General features: G+C 42.0%; 1 protein-coding gene across 5 annotated transcripts in view; it reads left to right on the top strand.

Annotated features, from left to right (window-relative positions):
- Positions 1 to 26,426, top strand: part of NOD2 (nucleotide binding oligomerization domain containing 2) — a 379,168-nt gene that overhangs the window by 292,617 nt on the left and 60,125 nt on the right. For 3 of the 5 annotated variants that reach the window (XR_013603462.1, XM_078668543.1, XM_078668544.1), the window contains exons 7-9: positions 9,313 to 9,396; positions 19,907 to 19,990; positions 20,081 to 20,164. Coding sequence is in view for 2 of the 5 variants with exons in the window: in XM_078668543.1 (XP_078524669.1) it covers positions 9,313 to 9,396; positions 19,907 to 19,990; positions 20,081 to 20,164 (252 nt within the window). In the remaining 3 variants the exon portion in view is untranslated. The remainder of the gene's footprint in view (positions 1 to 9,312; positions 9,397 to 19,906; positions 19,991 to 20,080; positions 20,165 to 26,426) is intronic. The other 2 variants (XR_013603461.1, XR_013603463.1) reach the window with 1 other exon arrangement.

Below are 26,426 nucleotides of genomic sequence, written 5' to 3' on the forward strand. Positions count from 1 at the left end.
CAGCTGTCTCCTTCATATGTCCCCCCTCTCTTCTGCCGTGCTTATGTTGCTCTTGCTCTGCGCATGTGCTTCTCCCTGCCCTCCGTGAGGTACTCAACTTCCTGTGCTCTTCCTGTGCGTTTCTTTCTTTCTCACCTGTTTTCTCCTCCCCCAAATTCCTCATTGCACCCTCTCATCTGGTTGATTCCCCACTCCACGTTTCTCGCTCTTTGTTGGCTTCCCTCCCACGCTCTCCATTTTGCTTCCTCCATGACCCACATGTTGCTTTCCCACCCCACCCTCTCAAATTTCATCCCTACCTCTCTGTGCTACTTCCCCTTACATGTGTTGTTTACCCACACCCATTGCATTATTTATTTTTTTGTTTTTTTTGTTTACTAATTCAACTCGGATCTCTAAACAAAAAGAAAAAAAAAACACTTATTTTGTAATGCATTCTTGCTTGATGTGCATGCATACAAAATAATATCTGCTTTTTTTTCTCTTTTTGTAGTCATGCTGCACAGCATCGGGATGCTGTACAGCATGGCAAAAACCATAGACAAAGAAAATGGGTCTCAATGGTAAGACTTATTTGCTTTGAAAATGTTTGTTCTATTCAGGAAAACATAATTTGGATAGAAGACACTTCACGGGGCAGGGAGTTGTTTGCAGCATGAGAAGTGCAGCACATTTAATTTATGATTTCAGGGTAAATAAAGAGGTGGGAGACCTTGGTTGTTGTGACTGAAACTGTCCAGGTAAAATATCATATTGTTGTGCAAGAGCTGTTGTAGATATTCTTTTGAGAGGTACTATTTAAAGCCTCAAAGAGGTCATAGCTTTCTAATGACCACATTATGAAGCAACACTTTCAGTAAAGTTAAAAAAAAAAAAAACACTTCAGCGTATTCAAACTGAACCTGCTTTTTAAACTGCGAGGATCCTCACTACACTTTTGGAAGGGTAAGGTGTTGCATGCATTTAACATGATGGCAGGAAAAAGTTGGTGACTGTGCAATGTTTAACTGGAGAAAACCAGTGATAAATACCCTCCAATGATACCATGCATTAAGTCTGATGGATAGTGCCAATAGTGCTTAGAAAACGCTGGTCCAGCTGAGCTGCCTACTGAAACTCAGAACACTAAAAAGAATACAACTACAGGCTTCCGAAACAGAAAACCACGTTTTAAACTGCAGTCATTGTTGTTCAACTTACTGTCCCAAAATAGCGGATGCCACTTGGAGTGGTAAACAAACAGAAGAAAACCACACGTTTAAACATACGCAAAAGTGTGTTTCACAAAAGGAGCGGCATGGCAGCAAATGGTTACTGCTGGGTACTCCAAAAAAGTGTCTAAAAAAATAATAATAATAATAATAACTATGGCGGGAAGGGTGGCTTGGGGACCAACAGAGGAGTGAGTGGGGGAGAGAAGCACACAAGAGACAGGACAAGCAGCACGTGAGGGTGAGCAAAATAAAGCAAAAGTATGTGGGGAGAGAGCTGGTAAATGCATGCGCTCTCACTGAGTGCTTAACCAAGAAGAAAAAAGTAGTTCCCTAATAGTGAGTGGAAGAAAACAAGTAAAGAGGCTATGCTCAAGGGCAGGAACAAACACAAGAAGAAACCACACATCATTGAATAAGAAGCAAACAAATGAAAATGACAATGCCAACCAATGATGAGCAATGGGTAGGCTATAAGCACCTGTAGGATCACAAAAGGTATTTTACTACCAGACTGCTGGCGCTGTCTGATAGGCCGGACCCAACAATGGGGCTGATTTTGATGGCGGCCGGACTTCATTCCGTCTGTCATCATATCGGGAATGGGACCCCCTGCCTACAAAGGGGCAGTCCCACAATAGGCATTACAATGCGACTGCCACCATGACAGTCGCAAGGCCTATCATTAGCATTGCGGCGGCTGCTGGCTGCAGCACCCACTGCAATGTAAACAAGCATTTGCAATGCAATAGGTCTCGCATTAGGAAACTTTGAGCTATTGGTATTGTAAATGACAAATATTTTATTTATGTGTTGGTTTTGAAAATAGCGAAATTAATAGCTTTGTCATTTACAATGCCATAGTTTTAACTTTCCTATAGAATTTGTAATGCAATATGTGTTGTATTTACATGACTTAGATGTATTAATAATACAAATAACAATGGCTTTTATTTTTTTTAATAATTAATACTTAAATAAAAGTTATTGTAATTTATAATGGCAATAGCTTAAACTTTTGTAAATAACTTTTGGGAAGATTATGTTCAGTGTATTTTATTGTGATGAAAATCCAAGAACAGAAGTGAAATATTAACATTTTTTTGTGACATTTGTAATAAAGCTTGAAACATTGAGAGAACATATTAGAACCAGTTGTTGAATGGTTGCACAGAGTGATGCTGTGGCGTTCAGAGGTGCTGAGTGATGCTGTGGCCTTCAGTGGTGCTGAGTGATGCTGTGGCATTCAGTGGTGCTGAGTGATTCTGTGGCGTTTATTTATTTATTTATTTACTTATAAAATTTCTAAAAATTTCTAAAGCGCGCAAATACCTTCCGGTGTCTCGGCGCTAGGGTTCGCAGATTTCAGAGGATTCTAATGACAGCTTACTGATTGAAAAGCCAGGTCTTGAGATGCTTTCGGAATGATAGTAGTGAGGAGTTGAATTTAATATGGGAAGGGACCTGATTCCATAATTTTGAGGCAGCCACTACAAAACGTTTATCTCCCCATGTTACCTTTTTTGTACATGGAATTTGGAGCTGTTGGGCTGAAGATGAACGTAATGTTCGACTAGGATTATATACTTTAATTGCATTTTTGAAAAATTCAGGTCCATTGTTGTTCAAGGCCTTGTGAATAATACACATGGCCTTAAACTTTATCCGGCTTCTTATCGGTAACCAATGAAGCTCCCGAATGATGGGGGAAATGGATGAGTACTTCGGCGTACCCGTAAGAATCCTTGCAGCCGCGTTTTGAACAAGCTGTAATTTGCTCAAAACTTGCTCCTGTGCGTTAAGCAGTAGGCCATTGCAATAGTCCACCTTAGATAGTACCAGGGTGAGTGGTGCTGAGTGATGCTGTGGTGCTGAGTGATGCTGTGGCATTGAGTGATGCTGTGGCATTGGGGGATGCTGTGCGCTGAGTGGTGCTGTGGTATTGAGTGGTGCTGTGGTATTGAGTGGTGCTGTGACATTGAGTGGTGGTGTGGCGTTGGGGGGTGCTGTGTCATTCAGTGGTGCTGAGTGATTCTGTGGCGCTGAGTGATGGATTCTGTGGCGTTGAGTGATGCTGTGGCGTTGAGTGATGCTATGGGATTGAGGGATGCTGTGGCGTTGAGTGGTGCTGTGGCGTTGAGTGGTGCTGTGGCGTTGAATGTTGGTGTGGCGTTGAGGGGTGCTGTGGCATTCGGTGGTTCTGAGTGATGCTGTGGCATTGAGTGATGCTGTGGCATTGAGTGATGCTGTGGCATTGAGTGATGCTGTGGCGCTGAGTGATGCTGTCACGCTGAGTGATGCTGTCATGCTGAGTGATGCTGTGGCATTGAGGGATGCCGTGCGCTGAGTGGTGCTGTGGCATTGAGTGGTGCTGTGGCGTTGAGGGGTGCTGTGGCATTCAGTGGTGCTGAGTGATTATGTGGCATTGAGTGATGCTGTGGCGTTGAGTGATGCTGTGGCGTTGAGTGATGCTGTGGCGTTGAGTGATGCTGTGGCGTTGGCTGTGGTGTTGAGTGGTTCTGTGGCGTTGAGTGGTGCTGTGGCATTCAGTGGTGCTGAGTGATGCTGTGGCGTTGAGTGATGCAGTGGCATTGAGTGATGCAGTGGCATTGAGTGATGCTGTGGTGTTGAGTGATGCTGTGCGCTGAGTGGTGCTGTGGCGTTGAGTGGTGCTGTGGCGTTGAGTGATGCTGTGGTGTTGAGTGATGCTGTGGCGTTGAGGGATGCTGTGCGCTGAGGGGTGCTGTGGCATTGAGGGGTGCTGTGGCGTTGAGGGGTGCTGTGGCATTTAGTGGTGCTGAGTGATTCTGTGGCGCTGAGTGATGCTGTGGCGTGGTAATCTATAAGAGTAAGAGTTGTCCGAACAAAAGGACTAAAATATATGGGAAATGGAACGCGTATCGGGGAGAGTTATGTGCACCTATGTCTGATACTGACAGTGATGCTCAGGGCCAAAGACATCTGACCCAGTTAGAATGTAAAAATAGTTCAGTTATCTGTGGCTACGAACTAAAGAATCCTCACATTAACTTACCAGGCTAAATTAGCAAATACGATGCACATTTGATATGTGACAAAGAACTCTACACCCTGAAACGTATCACTACCCTTTCATCGCTGCACCCTGTCAAGTATTGGAAATCACAGCTAAGTTAACGGAGAAGTACATCCCATGAGTAATAGATGTCTATGTTATGTTATCACGCCTTGACTGCAATGAATGGAGCCTGATGCGATGATGCGAGGCACAGACGGGGGGGAGCGGGGGCGGGTGAGCGAGCGAGTGGGAGGGAAGGAGCATGGTGGTGTGCGAGGGGAGCAGGGGACCCAGCGAGCCATGAGTCATAGATGTCTATGTTATGTTATCACGTCTTGACTGCAATGAATGGGGCAGCCTCAACTTTACAGTCAACAAAACGAAGAATGTTGGCATTTGAAGTTCTATTTTCACGTTATAAACTGTGGACCTACATATCCTAGCATGCAAAATGCCACTGTAAAACAAGCTGGCAGAGGAAAGGCAGCGCTGGGAGGGGGGCTGGGCAACCATGCTAGCATCCCGATTCACAAGCAGATGGTCCTGTTTATGACCTGTGGAGCGCGTGAAGTGGATGGTGGCAAATGGACTCAAAGCGGCCGGTCGCTTTGATGTTCTTGGCTTGCTTTGTGGGATGGCGGGGGCGGGTGAGCAGCTTGGGAGGCTCATCACGTCTGTAACATAACATTTAAACAATTATATGTACGTTTGTAAGCAAGCCCCTCTTAAGGATAATCACAGTCTTAACTTTTGTTGATGACCAGGTGATTGTAGTATTTGGCATCCTTGCAAAGCAGCCGTTGGGCGACTAATGTACTTTTGCATTTTGGGAAGCCAAAATATTCCTTGCAAATATGAATATCATACAGTTTATGTGGTTTCAATGTATAATACCGAAGACTATCAAAGTCAGTGGAGTGTCAATTATTTATGTACGAATATTTAAGAAATAGTTCATATTGGTTTTGGTACAAGTAATTTTCAAAATGTTGATTGGTTGTCTGCGTGAATAATTACTATAAAGTAGTTTCATGGTACTGAAATAAACGTGTCCGTGTTGTTGAGCAGCTTTGATTAAACTGACCCAGTTGAAATGTAAAAATAGTTCAGTTATCTGTGGCTACGAACTAACGAATCCTCACATTAACTTACCAGGCTAAATTAGCAAATAAGATGCACCATTTGATATGTGACAAAGAACTCTACACCCTGAAATGTATCACTACCCTTTCATCGCTGCCCCCTGTCAAGTATTGGAAATCACAGCTAAGTTAATGGAGAAGTACATCCCATGAGTCATAGATGTCTATGTTATGTCATCATGTCTTGACTGCAATGAATGGGGCCTGATGCGATGATGGGAGGCACAGACTGGGGGGAGCGGGAGGCGGGGGGCGGGGGAGCGAGCGAGTGGGAGGGAAGGAGCATGGCGGTGTGCGAGGAGGATTGAGTGGGGGGGGGGCGGGGGAGCAGGTTTTGTCACTTCCTAAAGTATTCTGGTAGCACCTAGCCACGGGCAATTCTATAAATCCCGCCTGGGAGCAGCAAAAATACTGCATGTATGTACTGGGGAACAAGAGAGAGGGGCTCCTGTCAGAATCCGCTGATTGCCGCAGCTTGCCCAGAGCAAAACTCATTGTAATACAAGTCAGATGGGGGCGGGTGCTTACATGGAGGCGGGGGGCGGGGGAGCGAGCGAGTGGGAGGAAAGGAGCATGGTGGTGTGCGAGGCAGATGGAGGGCGGGGGCGGGGGAGCAGGGGATCGAGCGAGTGGGAGGGAACGAGCATATAGGGCGTGAGTGAGGCCAAGCACGCACTGGCGAAGCGTCACAGGCGGGGGAGCAGCTTGGGAGGCATTCCATTGAAGTCTAGTGCTGCGAGGCTTATGGGTTTGACGTGGACGCGTGTCTCACACAACTGGGTCACATGAACTGCACGTAATCCGCTTGGAATCCACTTGGTCAAAGAGTTTGTTTCAACTACTATACACTCGCCTATTAATCCCTGCGGGATATAATAGTCGTGACCTAAAAAGGGACACCTTACATATGCCTGCAATACGTGGCAGACACCATACATTGCCTGCCACATAGTGCAGGGGAAGGGGGCCAAGGGGAAGGGGGGCCCCCTATGGACCCACAAAGTCCCTTTCCGCCTGCCTGTTCATGGCGTGTAAACCCGCCATGAACAGGCAGGGGAAAGGGATATCCTAATCCCTACGGTTGTGCCTGGCAGGCACCGCCACCATTGTAGGGAATACGAATCCCCCTGATGCACTAGTGGGCTCAAGGAGCCCGTCGGATGCATGGCGGTTGGACTTTCCGACCTCCATCTCCCCCGTCCTTTATTGTAATATGGTGGCTGGAAACATCTATCCGGTGGTGGGGAGACCACCACCAACAGGTCAACCCACCCTCATAATCAGGTCCAATGTGAGTCTTCCACTTCCCTCTGCTGTCTGGAAAGACCTATAAGCCTAATCATTTTTCATTTATTTCCAACACAGGACATTTCATACAAAGCACATGTGTATCGCCACCAAGATAAGACTTTGTATGAATATTGGATGCCCTTTCACTCACCTTTATACTCCCTTTTTCGCCTTAGCTCTTAAAATATAAAAGTGCAAATTCAGCTTGTGGACAGGTTTCTACATCTTTAAGTGAGAGTGAAGTTCTACAAACATTCATTGACTCAGGATATAGGGTTTTGATTCATAGATGTTTTTTCTTGGCACACATAAGGCATATCTATGTATGCATAAACTTTTGTGAATTGGCCCCATAATGTATTATATGCTTTCTACTTTGGAATAACTAAGCTGCTATTGCTTGTTCCCTCATGCTACAAATAACCTTTTCATGGGAAAACTGTCCATAGCTTTCACAATTCACCAAGAGTATTCAACATCAATCCTACCAAATCTGACAAAGCCATAGCATGCTGGCCCTAACAAGACATCCAATACCATATTAGGGAATCAGTTTCATACTTGACCTTGGTCGCTATCCTACAATCCCTTCCCCCATTATAATTCAAACTTGATGAGTAAAGCCTGTTTTAATGTGGCCTACAAAAACCTTTAGTTGCCTCGCCAGCCTAATGTATTCCAAACAAAAATGTAAGTCTATTCGCGTCTTGTTCATATTTTGTTTGTGCCAACCACTGAATGCATTGTGAGGAAATGGGTTAGGCTAATGCATCCGTTTGCTATATCGCTTGTTCGTATGTGCACAGCTGCCGAAAAAGGCATGCTCTTCACTGCCAGCACTGGTGAGCCCATGCTGCCAGGCCACACCATTTTTTCCTTTTGCATATTGCATATGTTTCCCAAAAATAAAATAAATAAAAAATGCACACTTGCTAAAGTCCCAACCTATTGCCTTTACTAAACTTATACTGAGCTTATATTTACAAGGAATGAGAGAGCAGTGATGTATTCTGGTAAACAGTGCTGCCTCTGCAAGCCACTGTGGAAAGGTATATCGGACTTCTATTTTTGTTCGTCAGTATTCTCTTTTTCTCAGTCTATCTTCTATGGCAATTAAAAATCACAAGTGCAGCTAAATTTGTTTAGAGCTGCGAGGTAGGAAGTCACAATATTCTGTGTTTGAAAACAAAAAAATGGTGCGATGTAACCAGGAATTGCAGGGAATTTTCATACCTCCAGTCTTTTTTCAATTACACTTCTGAATATTGAGGTTTTATGACTTACACATATAACATCTTGAACTCTTTTCTTTTTTCTATGCTACTCTTGTTAAATAAAATCTCAAATAATCGTAATTTAGTTTCAAATGTAATTGTATATGCCTAGGCAGTAAAGGAGTCCAGTTGACTTCTCTGCACACTTCATATGTTAATGACAGCGATAGACCTGGATTTTTACAAACTGTTGCAATTTTGTTTAATGGAAATAACTGTGATAGACAACGTACAGGTGTTTCTCCAATGATATTCGGTTGTGTAGACATTAATGTCAAACGTAGTGCTAAAAATAAAAAAATTACTTTTGCACCACTCCTTTAACAATGGCGGATTTAAATGTGAAGCAGGTCACAGCAACACTACCCCACTACAGTCATACAGCCTTCGTATTTCACCGGGCTGGAGTTTTCTTTGGTTGGTTGTTATAATCTTTCCTCTTATACATATCATAGCTATGTTATAAAAAAGGTGTTAGTTTCTTTCTTAGCTATGTTATAAAAAGGTGCTAGTTTCTTTCATAGCTATGTAATAAAAAGGTGCTAGTTTCTTTCCCGTTATTCTTAAATGTTGTTATTGGTAATTCCATTCCCCCCTTATCTCTGTTATTTGGTGCATTCCAGCAGTTGGAGCTGAAGCCGGCCTTAGAATGTTGTGAAGGGATTCTGTGAGGCTTGGAGAGAGCTTGGAATTGCGGAGAGTGGAGACTCTAAAGGAAGATGCTTGAAATATTTTCCTGTGTGGAAGTGGCTTTGTAACATTGGTTAAAAGCAATTGATCAGCCTCCCTCATTAGTTTGTCACGGGGAGGACTGTCTCACACAGCAGCACAAGTTACAGGACATAGAGGTAAAATTGAGGTTCATTAACTAACCACTTAGTTGTATAGTGAACCTTATAGTTGTCTACTAGGGTTGTACTTTACAAGTGCCATACATATATTGTTTATGCTAATTTCTGCTACACTCAGAAAGGTGTTCAGATTTGAAAGCACCAGAAAAAGTGCATATTGCTGCTACAATACATCTCTGTGGGATGTCTTGCTGTGCATGTCACCTCCTCTTTGCCCTCTACACTACTTATTGACTGCCCACTACCAGCATATTAACTTATGTTTGTAGTTCACAGTTCAATCAATGCCAAAGAATGGCAAATATGCCCTTGGTTCCTTTATGTAAGTGGTTCTAGTTTGTGCGCTATCCCAAAAAATACGAGAGCAATGATTACTAATTACCAGCATAATACTTACTTTCATGGACCCTAATTTAAATACTTGTTATTGTCAACACATTATTGATGTAATCATTTTTGTAAAAAAAAATGTTAACAAAAATATAAAATTTGATTTGAATTGTTTAGACTGGGGAACAACTATATCACATCACAGGGGGCGGAAGTGTTGGCGGAAGGAGTGAAAGAAAGCAAGTCCCTCCAGTTTCTGGGGTGAGTTACAATTTCAAAGAGATCTCATAATTACTACATAATACATTCAGCCTGTCTTACATCGAAGATTGTTTTTCCATTGGTGTGTCCTGTCGCTGTATTTTCAATTGCTTTAGATATTTAGCTTTTTTCTGTAGGCAGATTGGTATCCAAGTTAACTTTATTAAAATGTTATTAGACATATACTTGTCCTTTTTTACTGATCAGATCTTCTGAGTTTCCACTTTTTTTTCCATCAAAAATCTGTGAATTGGCTCATTTCACGAACAGGGCAATTTATGCACCCCTATGCTGTTCATGATTAGAACATCTTTACAGCCTGTTTTACAAAATATATTGTTCTGACATCTGTGTAGTGTACTGCCCATCCTGGGTACTCGCCAATGACTATGCCACACAAGGAGCTTAGAATAACACGTCTTTATTCTTGTGTGTGTAACTGTGTAACATTCTAACCTGCATTAATTTCACTATGCTCTAACGCTTAAGTCACAGTTCTATGGAATCCCTCAGGAGCCACAAGGGTTCCATTATTACAAACTCACACAACACTACATCCTCCACCCCTTGTTAAATAAAAAAAAAATTACAATAATATTACAAATATATACATAATCATAGCTCTGCAATGAATCTTTGTGACGCTTTGATCACACATCCAAACCGTGTCTTTGGAAACTGGGGACAGGCAATAGAAGTGTCCATGACGGGCATTGGTGATGTAGAAGCAGCAGCAGTCAGGGGTTCTTCACGTGTCCTTTCAGACCCAGTTTCTACAGTGACATCAGTGCCTGACGAGTGATGAGCCACATGTCGGAAAAGCTAGGAATATCGCATAATGGACTTCCCAGGACGTTGGGCAGTCACCATGTGTCCTTTGGTAGTCACAACATGAAATGGTTCAGCATCAAAAGGAGCATCATACTTTCGTTTTCTATGCTGACGACCAAGCACTCTATCTCCTGAATTGAACATAACGTCTTTTGAATGTCAACACTTGTCTGCATGGGCCATCATTTTCCTCATATGATCCAAGTCTTTCATGCGGGTCTCTTCCTCAGTATTTGATCTTCTGTTGGTCCATTGAGGCAACTTGGTCTTCATTGCTCTCCTGAATCAAGTGAGGTATGGAACTGTAAGCGTGAAGAGTCGAATTTTGGACCGTATTAAGATCGAGCATTTCCAGTACAGCATGCTGGACAGCTTTCTTAAGAGTGCTCATGAAACATTTAACAAGGCCATTGGCCATTGGCTTGTGGCCAAAGGGATGTGCTCTTCTGATGCTTCACATTAAGATGACTGAGAAAGTAGCTGAATTCTCGTCTGTTGAAAGGTGGGCCGTTGTCTGATTTTAAGGTTGCTGGAACCCCCATGTCACAAAGATGCAGTCTAACCTCTCAATGGCTTTCTCTTGAGTGATAGATGAAAGATCTTCTAGCAATAGAAAATGGGAGTATTCATCAACGATCACCATCAGTTAATGTCCGTTGTGAAGAGGACCGAACAAGTCAATGGCAATCCTTACCCATGCATGCGTTGGCAACTTTGACATGTTTAGGGAGTGTTGAGTTGTTTTTGATAACAGGCCATTGCATAGATGACAGGCCTTCAATTCTCCTTCAACTTTCTCGTCAGGATTTGGAAAACAGACTCTGTCTCAGAGAGCTTGTTTGGTGGCAACACTCCCATAATATCCTTAATGGGTCACTTCAATTATCTTTTGTTGCAGACTGACCGAAATGACAATTGTCAAACCTCTTGGAAGAATTCCTTCCTAAGTAACGAACAGTTCATATTTGACATTTTTTAACTTTTGGTATTCACTGCTGGTACCAAGGCTGTTGTGTAATAATGTCCTTCAGTTTTACCATGCGACTATCTTGACTCGTGGCATGCGCTATTCCAATGAAATGGCAGCTGGGGTGCTTGATTTCATTATGACAATTATATAAGCTTAAGCCGTTTTAGAATGTATGTGAGGGCATTGTAGAGACACTTGTGAGAAGTAGTCGACAGGGTTCTGATCTTTCCCTGGGTAGAAAAGAACATTCTTTTTCATCCAGTCTCTTAATGGCACACTGATAGTGGCAAAGTCTCATATGTATGTTGAGCAACAGCTGGCCATTCCATTGAATGACTGTCACATGGAAATATCTTGTGGGGGACTGGTAGTTGACAGCCCTTGCACTTTAGGTGGATCAGTGCCACGCCCCATTAGCAAAAACTGCGCCATGATATCCCTGTTGGGATGAATGTTGCGCTTTATAAGTAATATTAACATTAACATTAACACGGTCAAAGAATTTTCTCTTTGTGCAACAAAACTCGCATTTCTCAGCATTCAAAGTTAAACCGGCATCAGCTAGCAAATGACACAGTTGTGTGAGAGCTTTGTTGTGCTCCTTCGGGGTAGCTCTCAAAACTAATATTTCATAGCTATAATTGAAAGCATTCATGACAGGATGTATGATACATTGAATGACATCTTAAAATAGCTCTGTAAGGGGTGACACATCAAAGCTTAGTCTTTGTAACAGAACAGACCACCATGTGCTGAAAAGGTTTTAATGTACCTGCAATTCTCCTCGAGTTCCAACTGATGATATCCTTTATTCAGATTAAGGCAAGAGAATACCTTTGCACCATTCAATTGCATTATGTCGGCAATGTGCAGATCTGGATTTAATTCTCTTTCAATTGCCTTGTTTGCTTTATTCATATCCACACAAATGCGTACAGATCCTTCACTTTCTTTTATGTACTACCACTATGGGAGAAACCCATGGAGCTGGACCACTGGAACGCTTAATGTTCTCGTGTTTGAGTAAGGGCTCAAGTTCTTTTTCAACAACTTCCTGTAAGAGAAAGGCAACTGAACTCGTCTATGTCTTTCAGCAAATAGATGAACGTCTTCAATAATGTGTAATTGGACTATCATAGTCTTAAGTTTTCCCAACCCATGAAACAACAAATTGAATTTTTCCTACTATTTTGTGATGAGCATTGATGATATAGTTCACAAATATCAGCTCATCAAAAGGTGATGGTATGCACACCATTCTTTCTCACAATTAATCCATTTCATCTCTTCATCAAAGGATGCATGCTCAATGGGCATGTGCCTTGCCCCGATGGCACACTGATAATCAACCGTGCTGTGTGTATTACACCCCAAACCCAGTCGCACAGTCAAAGTAGATTTACAATAATGCTCTGATTAAATCATTCTTGTTACTCTACTCAGGAAACTGGATATTTTGCAGGAATGAGGGGTTCTATTTACGAGTGTTTAGTTGAGAGTGTGAAGAGTGCAAGCGGGAAGGATGATGGGATGGAAAAAGAATCATGGGGTAAGGAAGGGATGTAATCAAAGTAGGTAGGCACTTGGGGTTTATTTTTGATGTAGAGTAATACATTCAATAATAGAAATTAACATAGACAGAGAAAACATTTTTTAACGTGTAACCAGTGTCCAATTATTCTAATAGGAATAGTATGGATTGTTATATTTTCTATACAAAGGTCTATGCAGTAAGGCCGGTTTTCTAATTGATATTTGCAGTGACCCCCTGAAGAAGTGCTTGTGAAGCACGAAATGCATTGGGTTGAAATAAAGCACACTGTTTTGGACGAATTATGCGTTCTTATCGTGTTCTAGAGAGAGGTCTGGATGGGCACATCTTGAGCACTTGAAGCTTTGAAAAAGCATGATACCCTACATGTGGTTGAAACAAGGAAGAACAAGAAAAAATGGGATTAAAAGTGGAGGAAATAGAGTAACAAGAATGATTTAATTGGAGTATTATTGTAAATCTACTTTGGCTGTGCAACAGGGCTTGGGGTGTAATATTGCTCCACACATCACGAATATCAGTCCCAGATCAGCAGCTGTGCTAAAACGGAGTAAACAGGTGCTTTACGCAGTACCTTGAAGTACATGAATGGGTGCTTGTATCTTTGCTTTCTTATGCTTCATCTTTGCTACAAATGAACCTTGACTTTTTAGTGGTGTCGATTCAGCCCACATATACACTTTAGTTTTCGATGGTGCAAGTCAGGCAGTGGAGAAAGTTCATTATATTTCTCTTCAGGCATAAAATGTATTTATGCACCACTATCGATAATGAAAGGTATTGAACAACCATTGACATTTAGTGGGATTTTCGGACAATATTTGAAGGACTTTGGTGCTTTGCCATGTCAACTTCTCTTGGACCGGTGTTTTTCCTCACATATGTGGGCAGTCCAACATGCACACTTTTCTCTGAGTTAAACATCGACATGGCACAACCATCTTCTTCACTTTCATTTGATATTGAGACTGAAGAACTGTTTGACGAAGATTTAGGTGGCGATCGACTACGTTTGGTGTCGATTTGCCTCAGCTGATGTGGTCACTTGGCATTGTGTGAGTGCGTTAAACGTCATTTCTGAAATGGTCCGGCAGCCATTTTGTCTTCGAGCCATGATGCACATACTTCTTTCTTCGCCTTGCAAACCATTACAAAATGGTTCTCTTTCCAAAGCTTTTGCAAACTTGTCTAATGGCGGGACATTTACTTTCATATGGAAACAAAAATCCACACCTGAAGCACAACTTCTTTTTATGTGGAGAATTCTCTCAGCTCCCTTCTGCCTTGTGCTTTGACTTGCTTTTCACATTCATGATTGACTCACTCTGAGTACCTTTGGCCTCCATGTCAGAAGCTTGCCGATCAGCATGCTCCTCAGTTTTTACAGCCATGAGAACCACACTGCAAACTAAGAGTTTCTCTCAGCATTTGTCATCTGAATGAGTCTGACAGGCATCCGTCAGTCACTCTAAAGCATACAGCTTCCTCTTCATTAAATTAATTGAACTTACAGTGTTTGATGAGCTTATCCAGTCTCTCAACAATTTTGTTGATGGTCTCACTAGCTCTCTGTTGTTCTTGGCTAAAGATGTATCTTTCGCAATTGAATTGAACTTGAGGTTCAAGGCTGCTTTGATTTGACTGTATTAAGTTTGTCAGCTAGCTGCATTTTCGTTATGTCTTCTTTTACACCTTCTTCAGTAAGATTCTTAAGGTACTTGATAATCTTCTTGTTATCTTCTTCTTCAATCGTATCAATGAAATCATCGAATGTTTCTCTCCAGTCAGTCCTTCTATCATGAATATTCAGCTATCTGGCGATATCAAAAGGTGGTGGTGGTTTCAATAAGTTGGCAGCATTATAACCATTTACGAGATTGTCTGAGAGTGGAGTTGTCACTGACACCATCTGCTAGGACTTGAATCATCTCTACCATCTGTAAGGCCCTTTATTGTGCTGGCCTCTGGGTCATCTTGGGCAGTCCGTGGGACCTTGATCTCCCTCTTCGTCTCTATGGGAGCCCTTTGTCATGTGGTTATGTAGGGCTCGGACATGGGAACACCACCATTTTAGATCTTCACTTTTTAAGTTGACATCTTTCTTAAACTTAAACTTTGACTCTTGACACACATTTGCATGTGAGCGAATAAAGAATAATATTCTCTGAAATGGTTTTGCTTACATTTACATTTCTTGGTAGGCATATTTTGAGGGCCTTGAACATTCTGTACCAGGCTTAAGTTCACGGCTGAAAATATTGATGTTTGTTGCTGTTCGCTCAGTGACAGCCCGGCAAGGGTAGAATCAATAATGATGACCTGACTGGGGCTCCAGCAAGTCAACATGGATGAAGCTTATTATATAAATAACACCAATCCTTTATTAGGAAGAGGAGCATTTCACTGTCACTGACGAGGTTGCCCCATGTTGGAATTCCAGCCCAGCTAAACCTGTTTAACTTCCTGAGAAGGATGATGGCCTGCTCTGCACAAGAACGGGCTCCCACATGAAACATGCCCACAGGTAACTGGGGAGTTATATCACACTAGGATAAAGGCTTAGAGACTTCTACAGCTTTATGGAAAAGCAATACAGTGGATATTGAAATGAAATATGCATTTTAACAGCCTTGTAATATATTATTCTCAACTACATGAGGACCTTATGTTTCAAAATGGGGCCACTAGGGGAAGCAAGCTTTCCTGTTTCAAAGTGTAATGGACTAGATTGTTAGTGTGCACTGGAAATCTTGGTTTCCCTTCAAACCTATTGCTAACAAGCGTACAGTCATTACTATATGACAGGGGCGACCGCAAAAATACTCACTAGTTAAACACCTTCTGCAAGTATTTCAAATTGCTATTCTCCTCCATAGACATAGAACAAGTGTAGGACAACCTTGTGACCGTTGACCTACCCAGACTCACATGGTAGCAGAGGGAGATATGTGGGATCCTACTGGAAAGGGAAGACGTCCTAACAGCTCTCCAAGACATGTAAAGAGTACCCTGGACAGCGAAGGTCTGACCTAAAGGTTTTATCAACTACTCTTAAGGCAGATGGAGGTCTATACTGAGACGAAGGGAAAGGGTCCTTTTCCGGCAACAATGAGAGGAACAAAATTTAATGTGATACCTAAACATGATTAGGATATCCGAGACTATAAAGGATATAGGCCACTCTAAAAAATCAGTCTTGAAATTGTTGATACGTGAAACCTTTATAAGATTCCAAACTAAAGCTACTCAAATTCAGCACAGCTGTTTCAATCTGTGGAGCGGTGTAGTTCTGTAGCTAGGATTTGTAACTATCCCTTTTAGAATCAAATCTGGTCCTCATAACACTTCTGAATGACAGACAATAGATCTTTTAAATGCTTTATGTAAGTTTAAAGTAAAACTACAGAGTACTTCATCAGTGAATTAGCAGCATCACTTATAAATCATAAGTAAAATAACTTAGTACAGTTCAGTATAACATCTGGCATTGATTTGCCTTCTATGAATGGAAGTAGGGATTCTCTTGTGAGAGATATGCACACTCCTTTGGACAATGGAGTTCATACATTTGGTGGGAACACATGATTTCTTCACAAATAGGAAACTGTCTAAAGAAATCATTTCTACATAGAATACGTGCAGTGATTTTCCCACCACCAATACATTAAGGTATGATCATTCTCACAGTCTTGATTATACAGTTCAGCTGATACAATCTTAACAGAATTAGGCCCTTGGCGTAGTACATACAGGAGACTTTCCCTGAGAACTTTTTGTGCTGACCTCTGTGAAAATATGAAAGTTTTTTTAAGAAGAGGAATTAACAATAGCAAGTGTCAATATTAGCAATAGCTCACATGCAGCACATTTTATTTTATTAATAGAAAATGAGCACTCACAAAATCTTTAGTAATACTCCTGGGAGTTATCAGTTAGACAGAGCTTGGCAAATAAATTTCAGCTCCATACAGAAGCACCAATTTAAATCTTGGCCATGTTAAGCGCCTATGAGGAGAACTTTTCATCTTCTTGGAATTGGAGATGTTGCTGTAATATAGACTGTGCTGAAAGTGTCATTTATCCTTAGTAGATTTCAAAGTGACATGTGCTTGCTTATTTGGGAGTGGCGTTATCCCAGTCTTTTCACTATTTATCTGTATGAGAGAAATTAGATAGTGGTTCATTCTGCACAATAGCAAACATCTGTCAGCCAGAGTTGGCGTATCCTGTGATGTCATAATTGGAATGTTAAAGCTGGTGCGAGGGAAAGGAGGACGTTAGTGAGTCCCTACAAGATAGGAGCTGATGAGAGAAGGGGTGGAGGCCAAAAGCGTCAGTCTTGCTTCCAGTAAACCTGAAGATGCCTTTGTGCAAGTTGCCCCAGGATAACTCATAATGCAGAAAGTAAACCAGGGTCGCGTTCGGGTTTAGCTTGAGAGAGTTTCCAGCTTCCTGCGACCACACATGGTGTATAAGTAAACCAAGCTCACTAACTAAACTCTTTTTATTATCCACAGCTGAAGCAGTCACCTTGATCAATACACAGGGTTACCAAGTTAGTGCCTTTACATCCGGTGTAAAGTCCACTTCCATGCCAGCTACCTTAGGTGCAAGGAAACAGGAAGTTCTCCAAATTGGGGGGATTAAAAAGAACTGGAATAATCTTCGTTCCACCAAGAAATCTATTTCTTCTTGTTTGGATGCAATCCGTATTATGTATGTAAATTAAAATTCCTCTGGGAGGGATGTGTAATTCATTTTCAGAATCTTTTCTTCCAGTACCTTGGCCTCACAAAAATTCGGTGTGGTCTCAGGGTTTGCCAAAACATAGAGTCTAGCTGCTTGTTTATGCTGCAGGCCGTAGGAGTACTTTCCACAATTTGAGGACTCCAGAGGCAGCTCTTTGCTTATCAGTTTTTCTTTTACTCGGTTGATGGAAGCTCAGAGAGGCAGAATCACATAACCCCAAGACCTGACCCCATCACATGAGAGCCAATTATTTGTGAATAAGCATGTTGAGCCAGTCTTCAGAGGCTCCTGGCTTTTGATGTCTTGAAAGATCAAAATTCTAGTTCCAGGTTGGTCACTGTATTAGAGCTCAGAACATGCATTTTGTTGATACGGCTTACAAAGTATATTGTATGAACAAAAACTTGGGGCCTAATTATGATGTCAGTCGGAAACTCTTCCGACCAACACCATCTCGGAATCTATTCTGACCAAATCGTATTCGGTGGTTCCTCCCGACAGATTACGATGGTTCCGGACACCGTTATGAAAGTGACCCATTTACTTCAAAGGAAGCCTGGGTTCCGACTCACAACACAAACTCCCATTGAAAAAAGGGGTGGTTGTGTAAAACTTTGCACTTTGTAGCAGGCGTCCCATGGTGCCTGCCACACTGTGCATGATTTTGAAGGGGGGTCCCTTGGGTACCCCCATGGGCCACAGCCGAGGCCTCAGGGTGAAGGGAGGCCTGCTACGAGCCCCCAAAGTCAGATTCTGACAACCTTTTTGTGTCGTACAGACCGTTGTCGGAAAGGCTGTCCGAATCAGACATCGTAATGCGTCAGTCGGAAACTCAGTCCCTAGAGCTGAGAGACTCGTCTTTGACCGACTCGGTGTCTCTGAATGCCGGTTAGAAACGATTCGGACTGACTGAATGGTTACCTTTCCATTGTAATTAGTTGGTCGGAAATGTTTGAGTTAAGTAGGAAACATGATTTCCGAAACGGTTTAGGAGATTCCGAATGCCATTCGGAGCCTTTCCGACCGACATCGTAATTAGGCCCTAAATATTTTCCGACGTCATTTCCGATATATATATATATATAATTTCTATTGCTATATATGCATATATTTGGACCCAAGGCTATTTACCAAGCCACCCTTGAACTGAAATTACTAATAGAGAAATACAATTAACAAGCCTCCCGGTCCCCTGCACGCAGCTGTCCTTCCTCAAAGCATTTCCAGTTTGCCTAAGAGCTAACCATGTTAAACCCAAATCCAAAGACTCTAAGTTATATGCAATAACACATGTAAATAAAGGGAGAACTTTGTAATGTTTCTTTAAAGGCTGCCAAATTTTAATGCAGCTTCAAAGAAAAACATTTGGCTATTGTATTTGTTTGTATAGTGAGGAGGTGAAAGCAAAATCTTCAATTTTGAAAAGTCTCCCAAAAAGGTTAAAACTGCTCTCTATCATGTGTAAATATGACATGTAACTTAGGAGTAAATTCTAGAATGTTTTTAATTGTTCCTAAGGGGAATTTGTGGTTAAATTTTTAAAATCCAGTAGCAATTACGGATTACTTTTTTCATTATATGGTTCAATTAAACCTGTGATAAACTATTACTACAATAAACATAATAAATATATTTGATTAAAAGACGATATTCAGTACTCAGTCATTCTTACAGACCAAGAGATAAGGTGTATTTCCATTTGAGCGGAAATAAGAGTATGCTTCGATTAGCAAGTGGGTATAGTCCAATACAATTGAATAAACTTGACTGACTGAATCCAAGCGAAGGCCTGTCAGGCATGTTTTGCTTGATGCTGTAGGTTCAAAGTAACAGCGTTCAGCTTTGATTGCTGATACATCTTAGCTGTTTTCTCCATGATACTAACCACTGGAAGCCTCATCGATGAATGTGTAGTCCTTTGTACTTCTCAAGTATTCAAGCTTTTCAGAGGGCCCGCTTCTGTATTCAAATTTTACTACCAACAAAAGTCAACAACACATATGTTTTTGATATGCCTTATTTTAATATTGGAAATAACTATTTTAAACACATTTTGATAATAATATGTGCAAGGGTCATTCCGCTAGATGTAGCTGTGGGGCAGAACATTTAGATTGGGTGGATTTTATATCCTCGATAATCAATTTTTACAAATTGGATTATATGTCTGCACTCAAAGGGATCAAATCTAGCCATAGTGATTGAGTGAAATAAATTAAGTATGTTGAAGCAATATAAAATACATTTACATTTGAAATCTGTGTAAAATGTATTTGTGAATCGGCCTCAAATTTGAAATCAAGATTTTAGAAAAACAAATGTCTGTTTACCTCCTTCTGAAATAAATGCATCTTTGTCATTACTTCTCTAATGATCTTTTTGTGAAGTGACTTGTTTAATGTTTGCAGACTATGGGGGAACAGTGTTGGCAACAATGGTGCTCGAGCACTTGCAGAAGCTCTCCATGACAACAAAACTTTAATATGGCTAAGGTAAGATTGGACAGTCTGTTTCTTCTGTCAGTACATCTTCCTAATCAGTATTGAAGAAGACTTATTAAGAAATGTGTTTGCTTTCTTTAGTCTAGTTGGAAACAGAATTGGGAGTATTGGTGCTCAAGCTTTGGCTTTGATGGTTGGAACAAACCCAGCTCTAGAAGAACTTTGGTAGGTATTTACCTTATATTTTTCACATTATAAGCAACATATTTAATTTAAAACGGTGTGCCTCCATAGATTGTTCCTTTGTAGAATGCTTTCTGGCAAATTGCTAGGCGCAGAGGATCCCTGCCCGCCTCAGCTTTTTAGAACTTTGGCCCATCTACTGAACCGAACACTTAACAAGATCTGGAACACAACGCTAAAAACCGGCATCTTTCCGGGTGTCTGGTAACCAGCATTCTTATCACCCTTACTGCAAAAAGCTAATGCATATCCAGCTGTGCTCAGCAATTTTTGCCTAATCTCCCTTTTGCCTGCCCCTGCAAAAATGCTAGAGAAACTGGCACAACGGCAGCTAGCCAAGTATATTGAGACACATGACCTCTTGCATGATTCTCAATCTGGATTTCGGACAGGCTCCAGCACTGAGACAGCTTTGGTTGAAGTGGTAGAATCTGTGAGAATGACTGTGGATGCTGGCGCTTCTGCTATGCTAGGTTTCCTGGACCTATCCGCAGCATTCGACACAGTAGCACACTTAATCCTACTGGATAGACTAAATCAGCTGGGTATCTGTGGGGTGGCATTCTCCTGGGTTCGGTCCTATTTTAAGGACCCCACCTAACAGGTCTACCTACGACCTTTTTGATCTGCAGCAAAACCCCTAAGGTATGGGGTACCTCAGGGCTCCGAATTGAGTCTGCTATTTTTTAATAACTACATGGGGGCTCTCGCAACTCTCATTGTATCCCAGGGGGTGAAAGTAGTCCTCTATGCAGATGATACCCACCTGGCGTTTTCGTTCAAAGAACATTCCAAGGCCGCCTTTCTCAGTTTCAAGGAGTGCCTGAAGAACATCTCTAAATGGATGAACTCCAACTGCCTAAAACTAAATGCAGATAAGACGGAAGTCCTGTTCTTTAGTCCGGCGTCTCTGCCCCCTGTGGATCTGTGGGGGCTGGCAGAACTGGGCTCGCCACTGATCCCGACAAAGACAGCAAGGAATCTAGGCATCAAATGGGAAACAAATTTGTCTTTTGCAGCTCAAGTTTTTCAGATCTCCTCAGCTTGCTTTGGAAAGCTGAGAATCTTAAAAAAAAATGTCCTTGACTTACTGCCGGAGGACAGCCGCAGGATCATAGTCCATGAAATTATGACTTTGCACTTGGACTATGCCAATAGTCTACATTTGGGGCTGCCGGCCTAGCTGATTTACAGACTGCCGATAATGCAAAATGCAGTGGCAAGATTAATTCGGAGGTACCTTTCCACCATCATATCTCTCCCCACTTGAGGCAGCTACACTGGCTCCAAGTAGCTAAGAGTATTGAATTCAAGGCTTTGACCTTGGCCTTCCATGCGGCCCGTAACTTGGGCCTAGGTTACCTTAAGCTTAGGCTCAGTAAGTATAGACAGGACCAAACATTGAGACTTAACTAACATTGTCTGCTCTGTGTTCCTCACTTTGCAAAGTCTCAAATTTGGGGGAAGATATTTCATGGTCAGGACCTCTAGACTGGAACTTGTTACCATCTAATTTGCGCCAGATAGAGTCAGAATGTGATTTCAGTAAGGCCTTAAGAACCTGGCTGTTTTGTCAGGGTAGTGTTTAGATGGTTGGCTAATACTCTACTGCAACCTCTGCATAGAGCCGGGACACCTCTATTTGAGGTAGCTGCGTGCTTTAAAAATGCTTGTATTGTATTATATTGTATATTAGGAGCAAGAGCACACTCCTATGAGTTCAATTACTAAATTATGTCTTTCTGTAACAGAAGTTCCTCTTAGAGTTACCCTCTAATACCCATGTGCTGTCTGAACTATATAGACCATGTTAAATAATTCTGGTGCATATCTTTTTACCAGGGCCACCTCTTTGACCTCAATTTTAGGGCTACCCTTGGTATGTTCTTGGGAATCTAGCTCCTCATTCTAAATGTTAATTGGCAAATCAGGGAAGCACATACACCTTGAATACAAGAACCATTAATGTAGCCTAGAACTGAAAGTGGATTACCACTAATTACATTTTTATGAAAGCATAAAAAAATTCTTTATATACACAGTCATATAGAGCCCATCAGAAAAGTGCCTGATAATACTTAGTAGATATCAGTTTATCTTATTGTCTTAATGTGTCCCACGTTTCACCTTCCCTGGCAAACAGGACCTTTGTTAAGGTTTTGACAAATGCCCTGTTTCTGGGCAGATGTGAATAAAGCCCAGAACAGCTTGTGAATTTTTACCAATCATGTTGCCTTTTGTCTGCAATGTTCATTTTGTTCACAAGAAGTTTGCACCTTAAAGTCCATGCTGGCCCTCAAATAGATCCAAAATGGTAATGCAATGTGTAATTTGTGGTCTTACTCCATGTTAGATTCTCAGGCTCCAATGGAAAATGGGGTATCAAGAATTAATGTGTTACATTAAGGAATGTCAATTTATATTCACTGGACTCGATGCAGGGGCTACATTGGAAGCTGCATTAGCTACATTTTAGGCTGCTCTAGAATTGAAACGGAAATCTACAATTTTGGAATGCCAGTACCCACATGAAAGACTTCCGCTCTAAAAAGCACAGTGGTCATCAGCTGTCCAGTTTAATTCCTGGCACCTTGATTAAAATACCAACTGGAAGATTAGTATTGGAAAGCATGGATTGTAGCCAGAAGTCTCAGGCCTGTAAATGGGCAGGAAATGCAAACAGCCCTGACGCAGAGAGCTCCAAAAGGGGTAAGGAGGACGACAAAGTAGCTCATAAGCTGGCTGATCACATATGCGGGCAATTACTTGCTCTAAAAGCAAAAAATATCACCATGTTTATTTGGACTAAGCAAACCAGCCAAAATCAATATAACTTAGGGAAACATTATGACCATGATATGTGCTTTGACGGAAGTGTTGAAATTCTAATGCTTAGGAAACATAGAGCATGCTCACGTGTTGCTAACTAGTTCATACCCATGTTTTATTACATTTAGTTATGTATTTGTTGTATAGCCTTCTCTGTTTAAGAGTGTGAGACTTAGAAGTAGAGAACATAAGAAAGAAGAATATATATATATATAAAGAGGTAGATGGTAGTTTAGTTTTTCCTTCAAGTGTTTATACAAGGAGCGTCCCCCATGGTAAATAACTGCAAACTTTTTGAATATTTATGATCCACACAATTGTGCTAGGGTGCTCCTGAAGGACTCGGTGTTGCTTCATACTTTCAATGGTATTCCAACACCTAGTCCACTTGATTTTGTCTTTGTGTCAGGATTAGTAATCAATTAGATAAAAGCCTTTAATGTGTTTGAGAGGCATGGCAGAACCTGAAAATAGAATTGAAAGTGCCTATGATTAATACGGGACTAGCTTAAGTCCTTTGTCAATTTCCTGACTCACCTACCAATGGTGCAACAATGTTACAATGGACTTTAGGGGACCCTTAAAGGTATACCAGTTATGTTTTTAGGTCCACCCATAGGTCTGTTATGATTGTGTGGATAGTGATCAATCAGAAAGTGAGATCAGAAAGTGATTTAGAAATTTGAATAAAGGAATTGGAGATTGAGATGCAGGCAGTTGTGCAGAACAAGAAATAAACATGCCACATAAATCAATGTGCAATGTAGGAAAGCAAGAATGGACTTATCGTCCTCTCTCAAGGCAATTCCAAGTAATCTCGAGTTAACTGCAAACAAGAGATACTTAAGAAGGGCAAAAAAAAACCTTCAAAGGAAATTATGGGAAATACTAGCTGTAGTGAGTATAGCGCAAGATTATATACCCTATGGAAAATTGTAGGGGGAGAACGACAACATGGCTCTGGACCTTGCAATAGTAGTGAATGACTGGCTCATTCATTTTTGAATTCTCTATCTAAATCACGCACAAGGAAATCCTATACCGCACTACAAAGCACGTTATGCTGATCAAACTAAACTTCATGGTAATCAGTTTTAATTCTGTCATTGGCTATTTAGAAGTCTCTGTGTATATACAAAAAGTTGAGTAGGCCTTCAAAGCAAGTCCACTGAATTAAAACCCCGGACTGGCTCGTGTACCGGTTGACCTCTATAAATATGTTTCACCATTATGGGCTCCATCACTGAACTATGTGCTTAATGTGGTTTTTAGAGGCATCACTAGTCCCGAGTTGTGGGCCATCTGTTGTACTAGTTTTTTCAAAAAGGAGATTGTTTGAACACGAGCTACTGTAAATCAGCTTCCCTGATAAATTGTGCAAAGACAAACCACGTGGAATCCACCATTTTGGAGAGGGTATTATTCCCATGTTTTCCTTATATTGAAGACGACACTGTGGGAAGTTGTCCGGGGTACTCTCAGTAAGTACTTTAGCATGTTATAATGATAGAACAGAGAAGATACTAAGCACCCAGAAGAAAACAAAAAGGTATGACTGTACAACGAGGTTGACAGTTTATTTATCTGGAAAGAATAATTCCCAAAGGGGAGAAGGTTAAGCAGATGTAGTAAGGGATTCTCACCATGAGACTAAATGGTGCAGTTATATTGCTTGGCAGTAGAGCAGGTACATATGCTCTACAAGGGCTCTGATGCCTAAGAGAAGTAATTGTTTCCGATTGTGTTGTTGTTATGTTTTCTTAAAAAATTGAATATACTTCCCACAAAAGGCTTAAGAACTATTTCAATATCTTCAAATATTGTGAAAAGGATCGGGTCAATCAAACCATTAGATCTTCATGTTTCAAAGGTTTAGTAAATAGTAGAGTAGAATGCTTTGCTCACAATTCTGGAGTGGGCAGAGTTTTATTAAATTGGGGGCATGGTGCAGTGTGATTGTGTTTGCAATGGTGTCTTGGCCCATCCTGCAGCAGTCTGTAAAAAGTGTTAGCTTTAGGAATAGCGGAAGCACTATAAGTCAAAACAGATGACCTCTAGGACGCTTTGACCATCGGCCATGGCCAGTGACTATTAGCACCTGGCTCCTAAAAGTTCCATTCGTCTTAGCCTGATGTAACTGAGAAGGTGAGACCCCAATCTCCTGTTTTCACCTCCCAGAGCCATTGGATAGCATGAGAAGGCTTTTGATGTCCCTTGGTCGCTGTAAACTCCGAGGTGTAGTGGTTAAAAGAAGTAAAAATAAGGAGAGAGTAGAGTGGTGCACTACACATATGTGTGCTCTCCAAAATATTTTCCCAACTGCCCTCAAGTGTCTTACTACTCAATTCACAGAAAGGACTGGCACAACTCAAGATAGGCGTGAATGCTGAATCTTAAAAATAATTGTTTAGCTGTAAATGTGGGCAATGTAGTTTAATTTACCAGCAGGGTCTTCCATCCTGAGGGGGCCACTGATTTGGCACACTGTGTTATAGCAATGCACTGTGCATAAATAACTGAAGGAAATAACCCCCCCAACATTGTTCAAAGACAAAAAAAAAAATGAAACGTTCTGCAAGCTAGGGTTGTTTTAAACCTGAGAGTCAGGGCCGTTTCTACCATTAGTCAAGACTAGGTGGCCGCCTAGGGCGGCAAAAGGGGAAATTGTTTTTTATTTGAACCTACGAAAGTAAAGCTAGGCGGTCGCCTAGTCTTGTCTAAAGGTAGAAACGGCCCTGCCCCCAGCAGATACAAGAAGGTGGCAGGGGATGGGGGGTATTACAATGCTGAAGTTGGTTCGCAGGACCGCGTGCGGCCATATCGGGCTTACCAGCAGCACCCGATGCTGCCGGCTCCAGTCTGTTTGTGTCTGGGAGCCATCCACGCCCCCTTCCAGGCGTGAGGCAGTTCTGAATAGGGCAGAGGCACGGTATAAAGAATGGAGCTCCGCAGTTCCCTGTCGGCCCTCCGCCCGTTGAGAACTCACACGGGCTGTCCTGTCTCCCTGTTCCTCCACTGCAGCACAGCCCCTCTCTCAGCCTCACCTATCCTTCGTTTTCCAGCGTCTGGGGCATCAGCCCACCGATAGCCCAGGTGCCACCTCTCGGCACTCAACGCAAGCATCTCGCTGCCGGGCACTCCAGCCTCTCCCCGGATAACGCCGACCCCCGATAGCACAGTGCCGCACCACACTGTACCCGCGGCCCAGTCTCAGGACCGTCCGCCGCCCGCTGCAGAGGCTCTGTCCCTAAATGCAGGCGGGGTGCAGGGGTGTAATGCCACACTCTGCAGGGACTTTGCTCAACGAGGGCCACAGGATTGATCAGATATTTGGGCTTCCACGTTGGGAGCTTTAACATGGCACATCTACGCTGCCATATTTGTTGACCACCCCACCTTCGCATGATTGTTGATG

Source organism: Lissotriton helveticus, chromosome 12 (assembly GCF_964261635.1).
Source record: "Lissotriton helveticus chromosome 12, aLisHel1.1, whole genome shotgun sequence".
NCBI classification, from domain to species: Eukaryota; Metazoa; Chordata; class Amphibia; order Caudata; family Salamandridae; genus Lissotriton; species Lissotriton helveticus.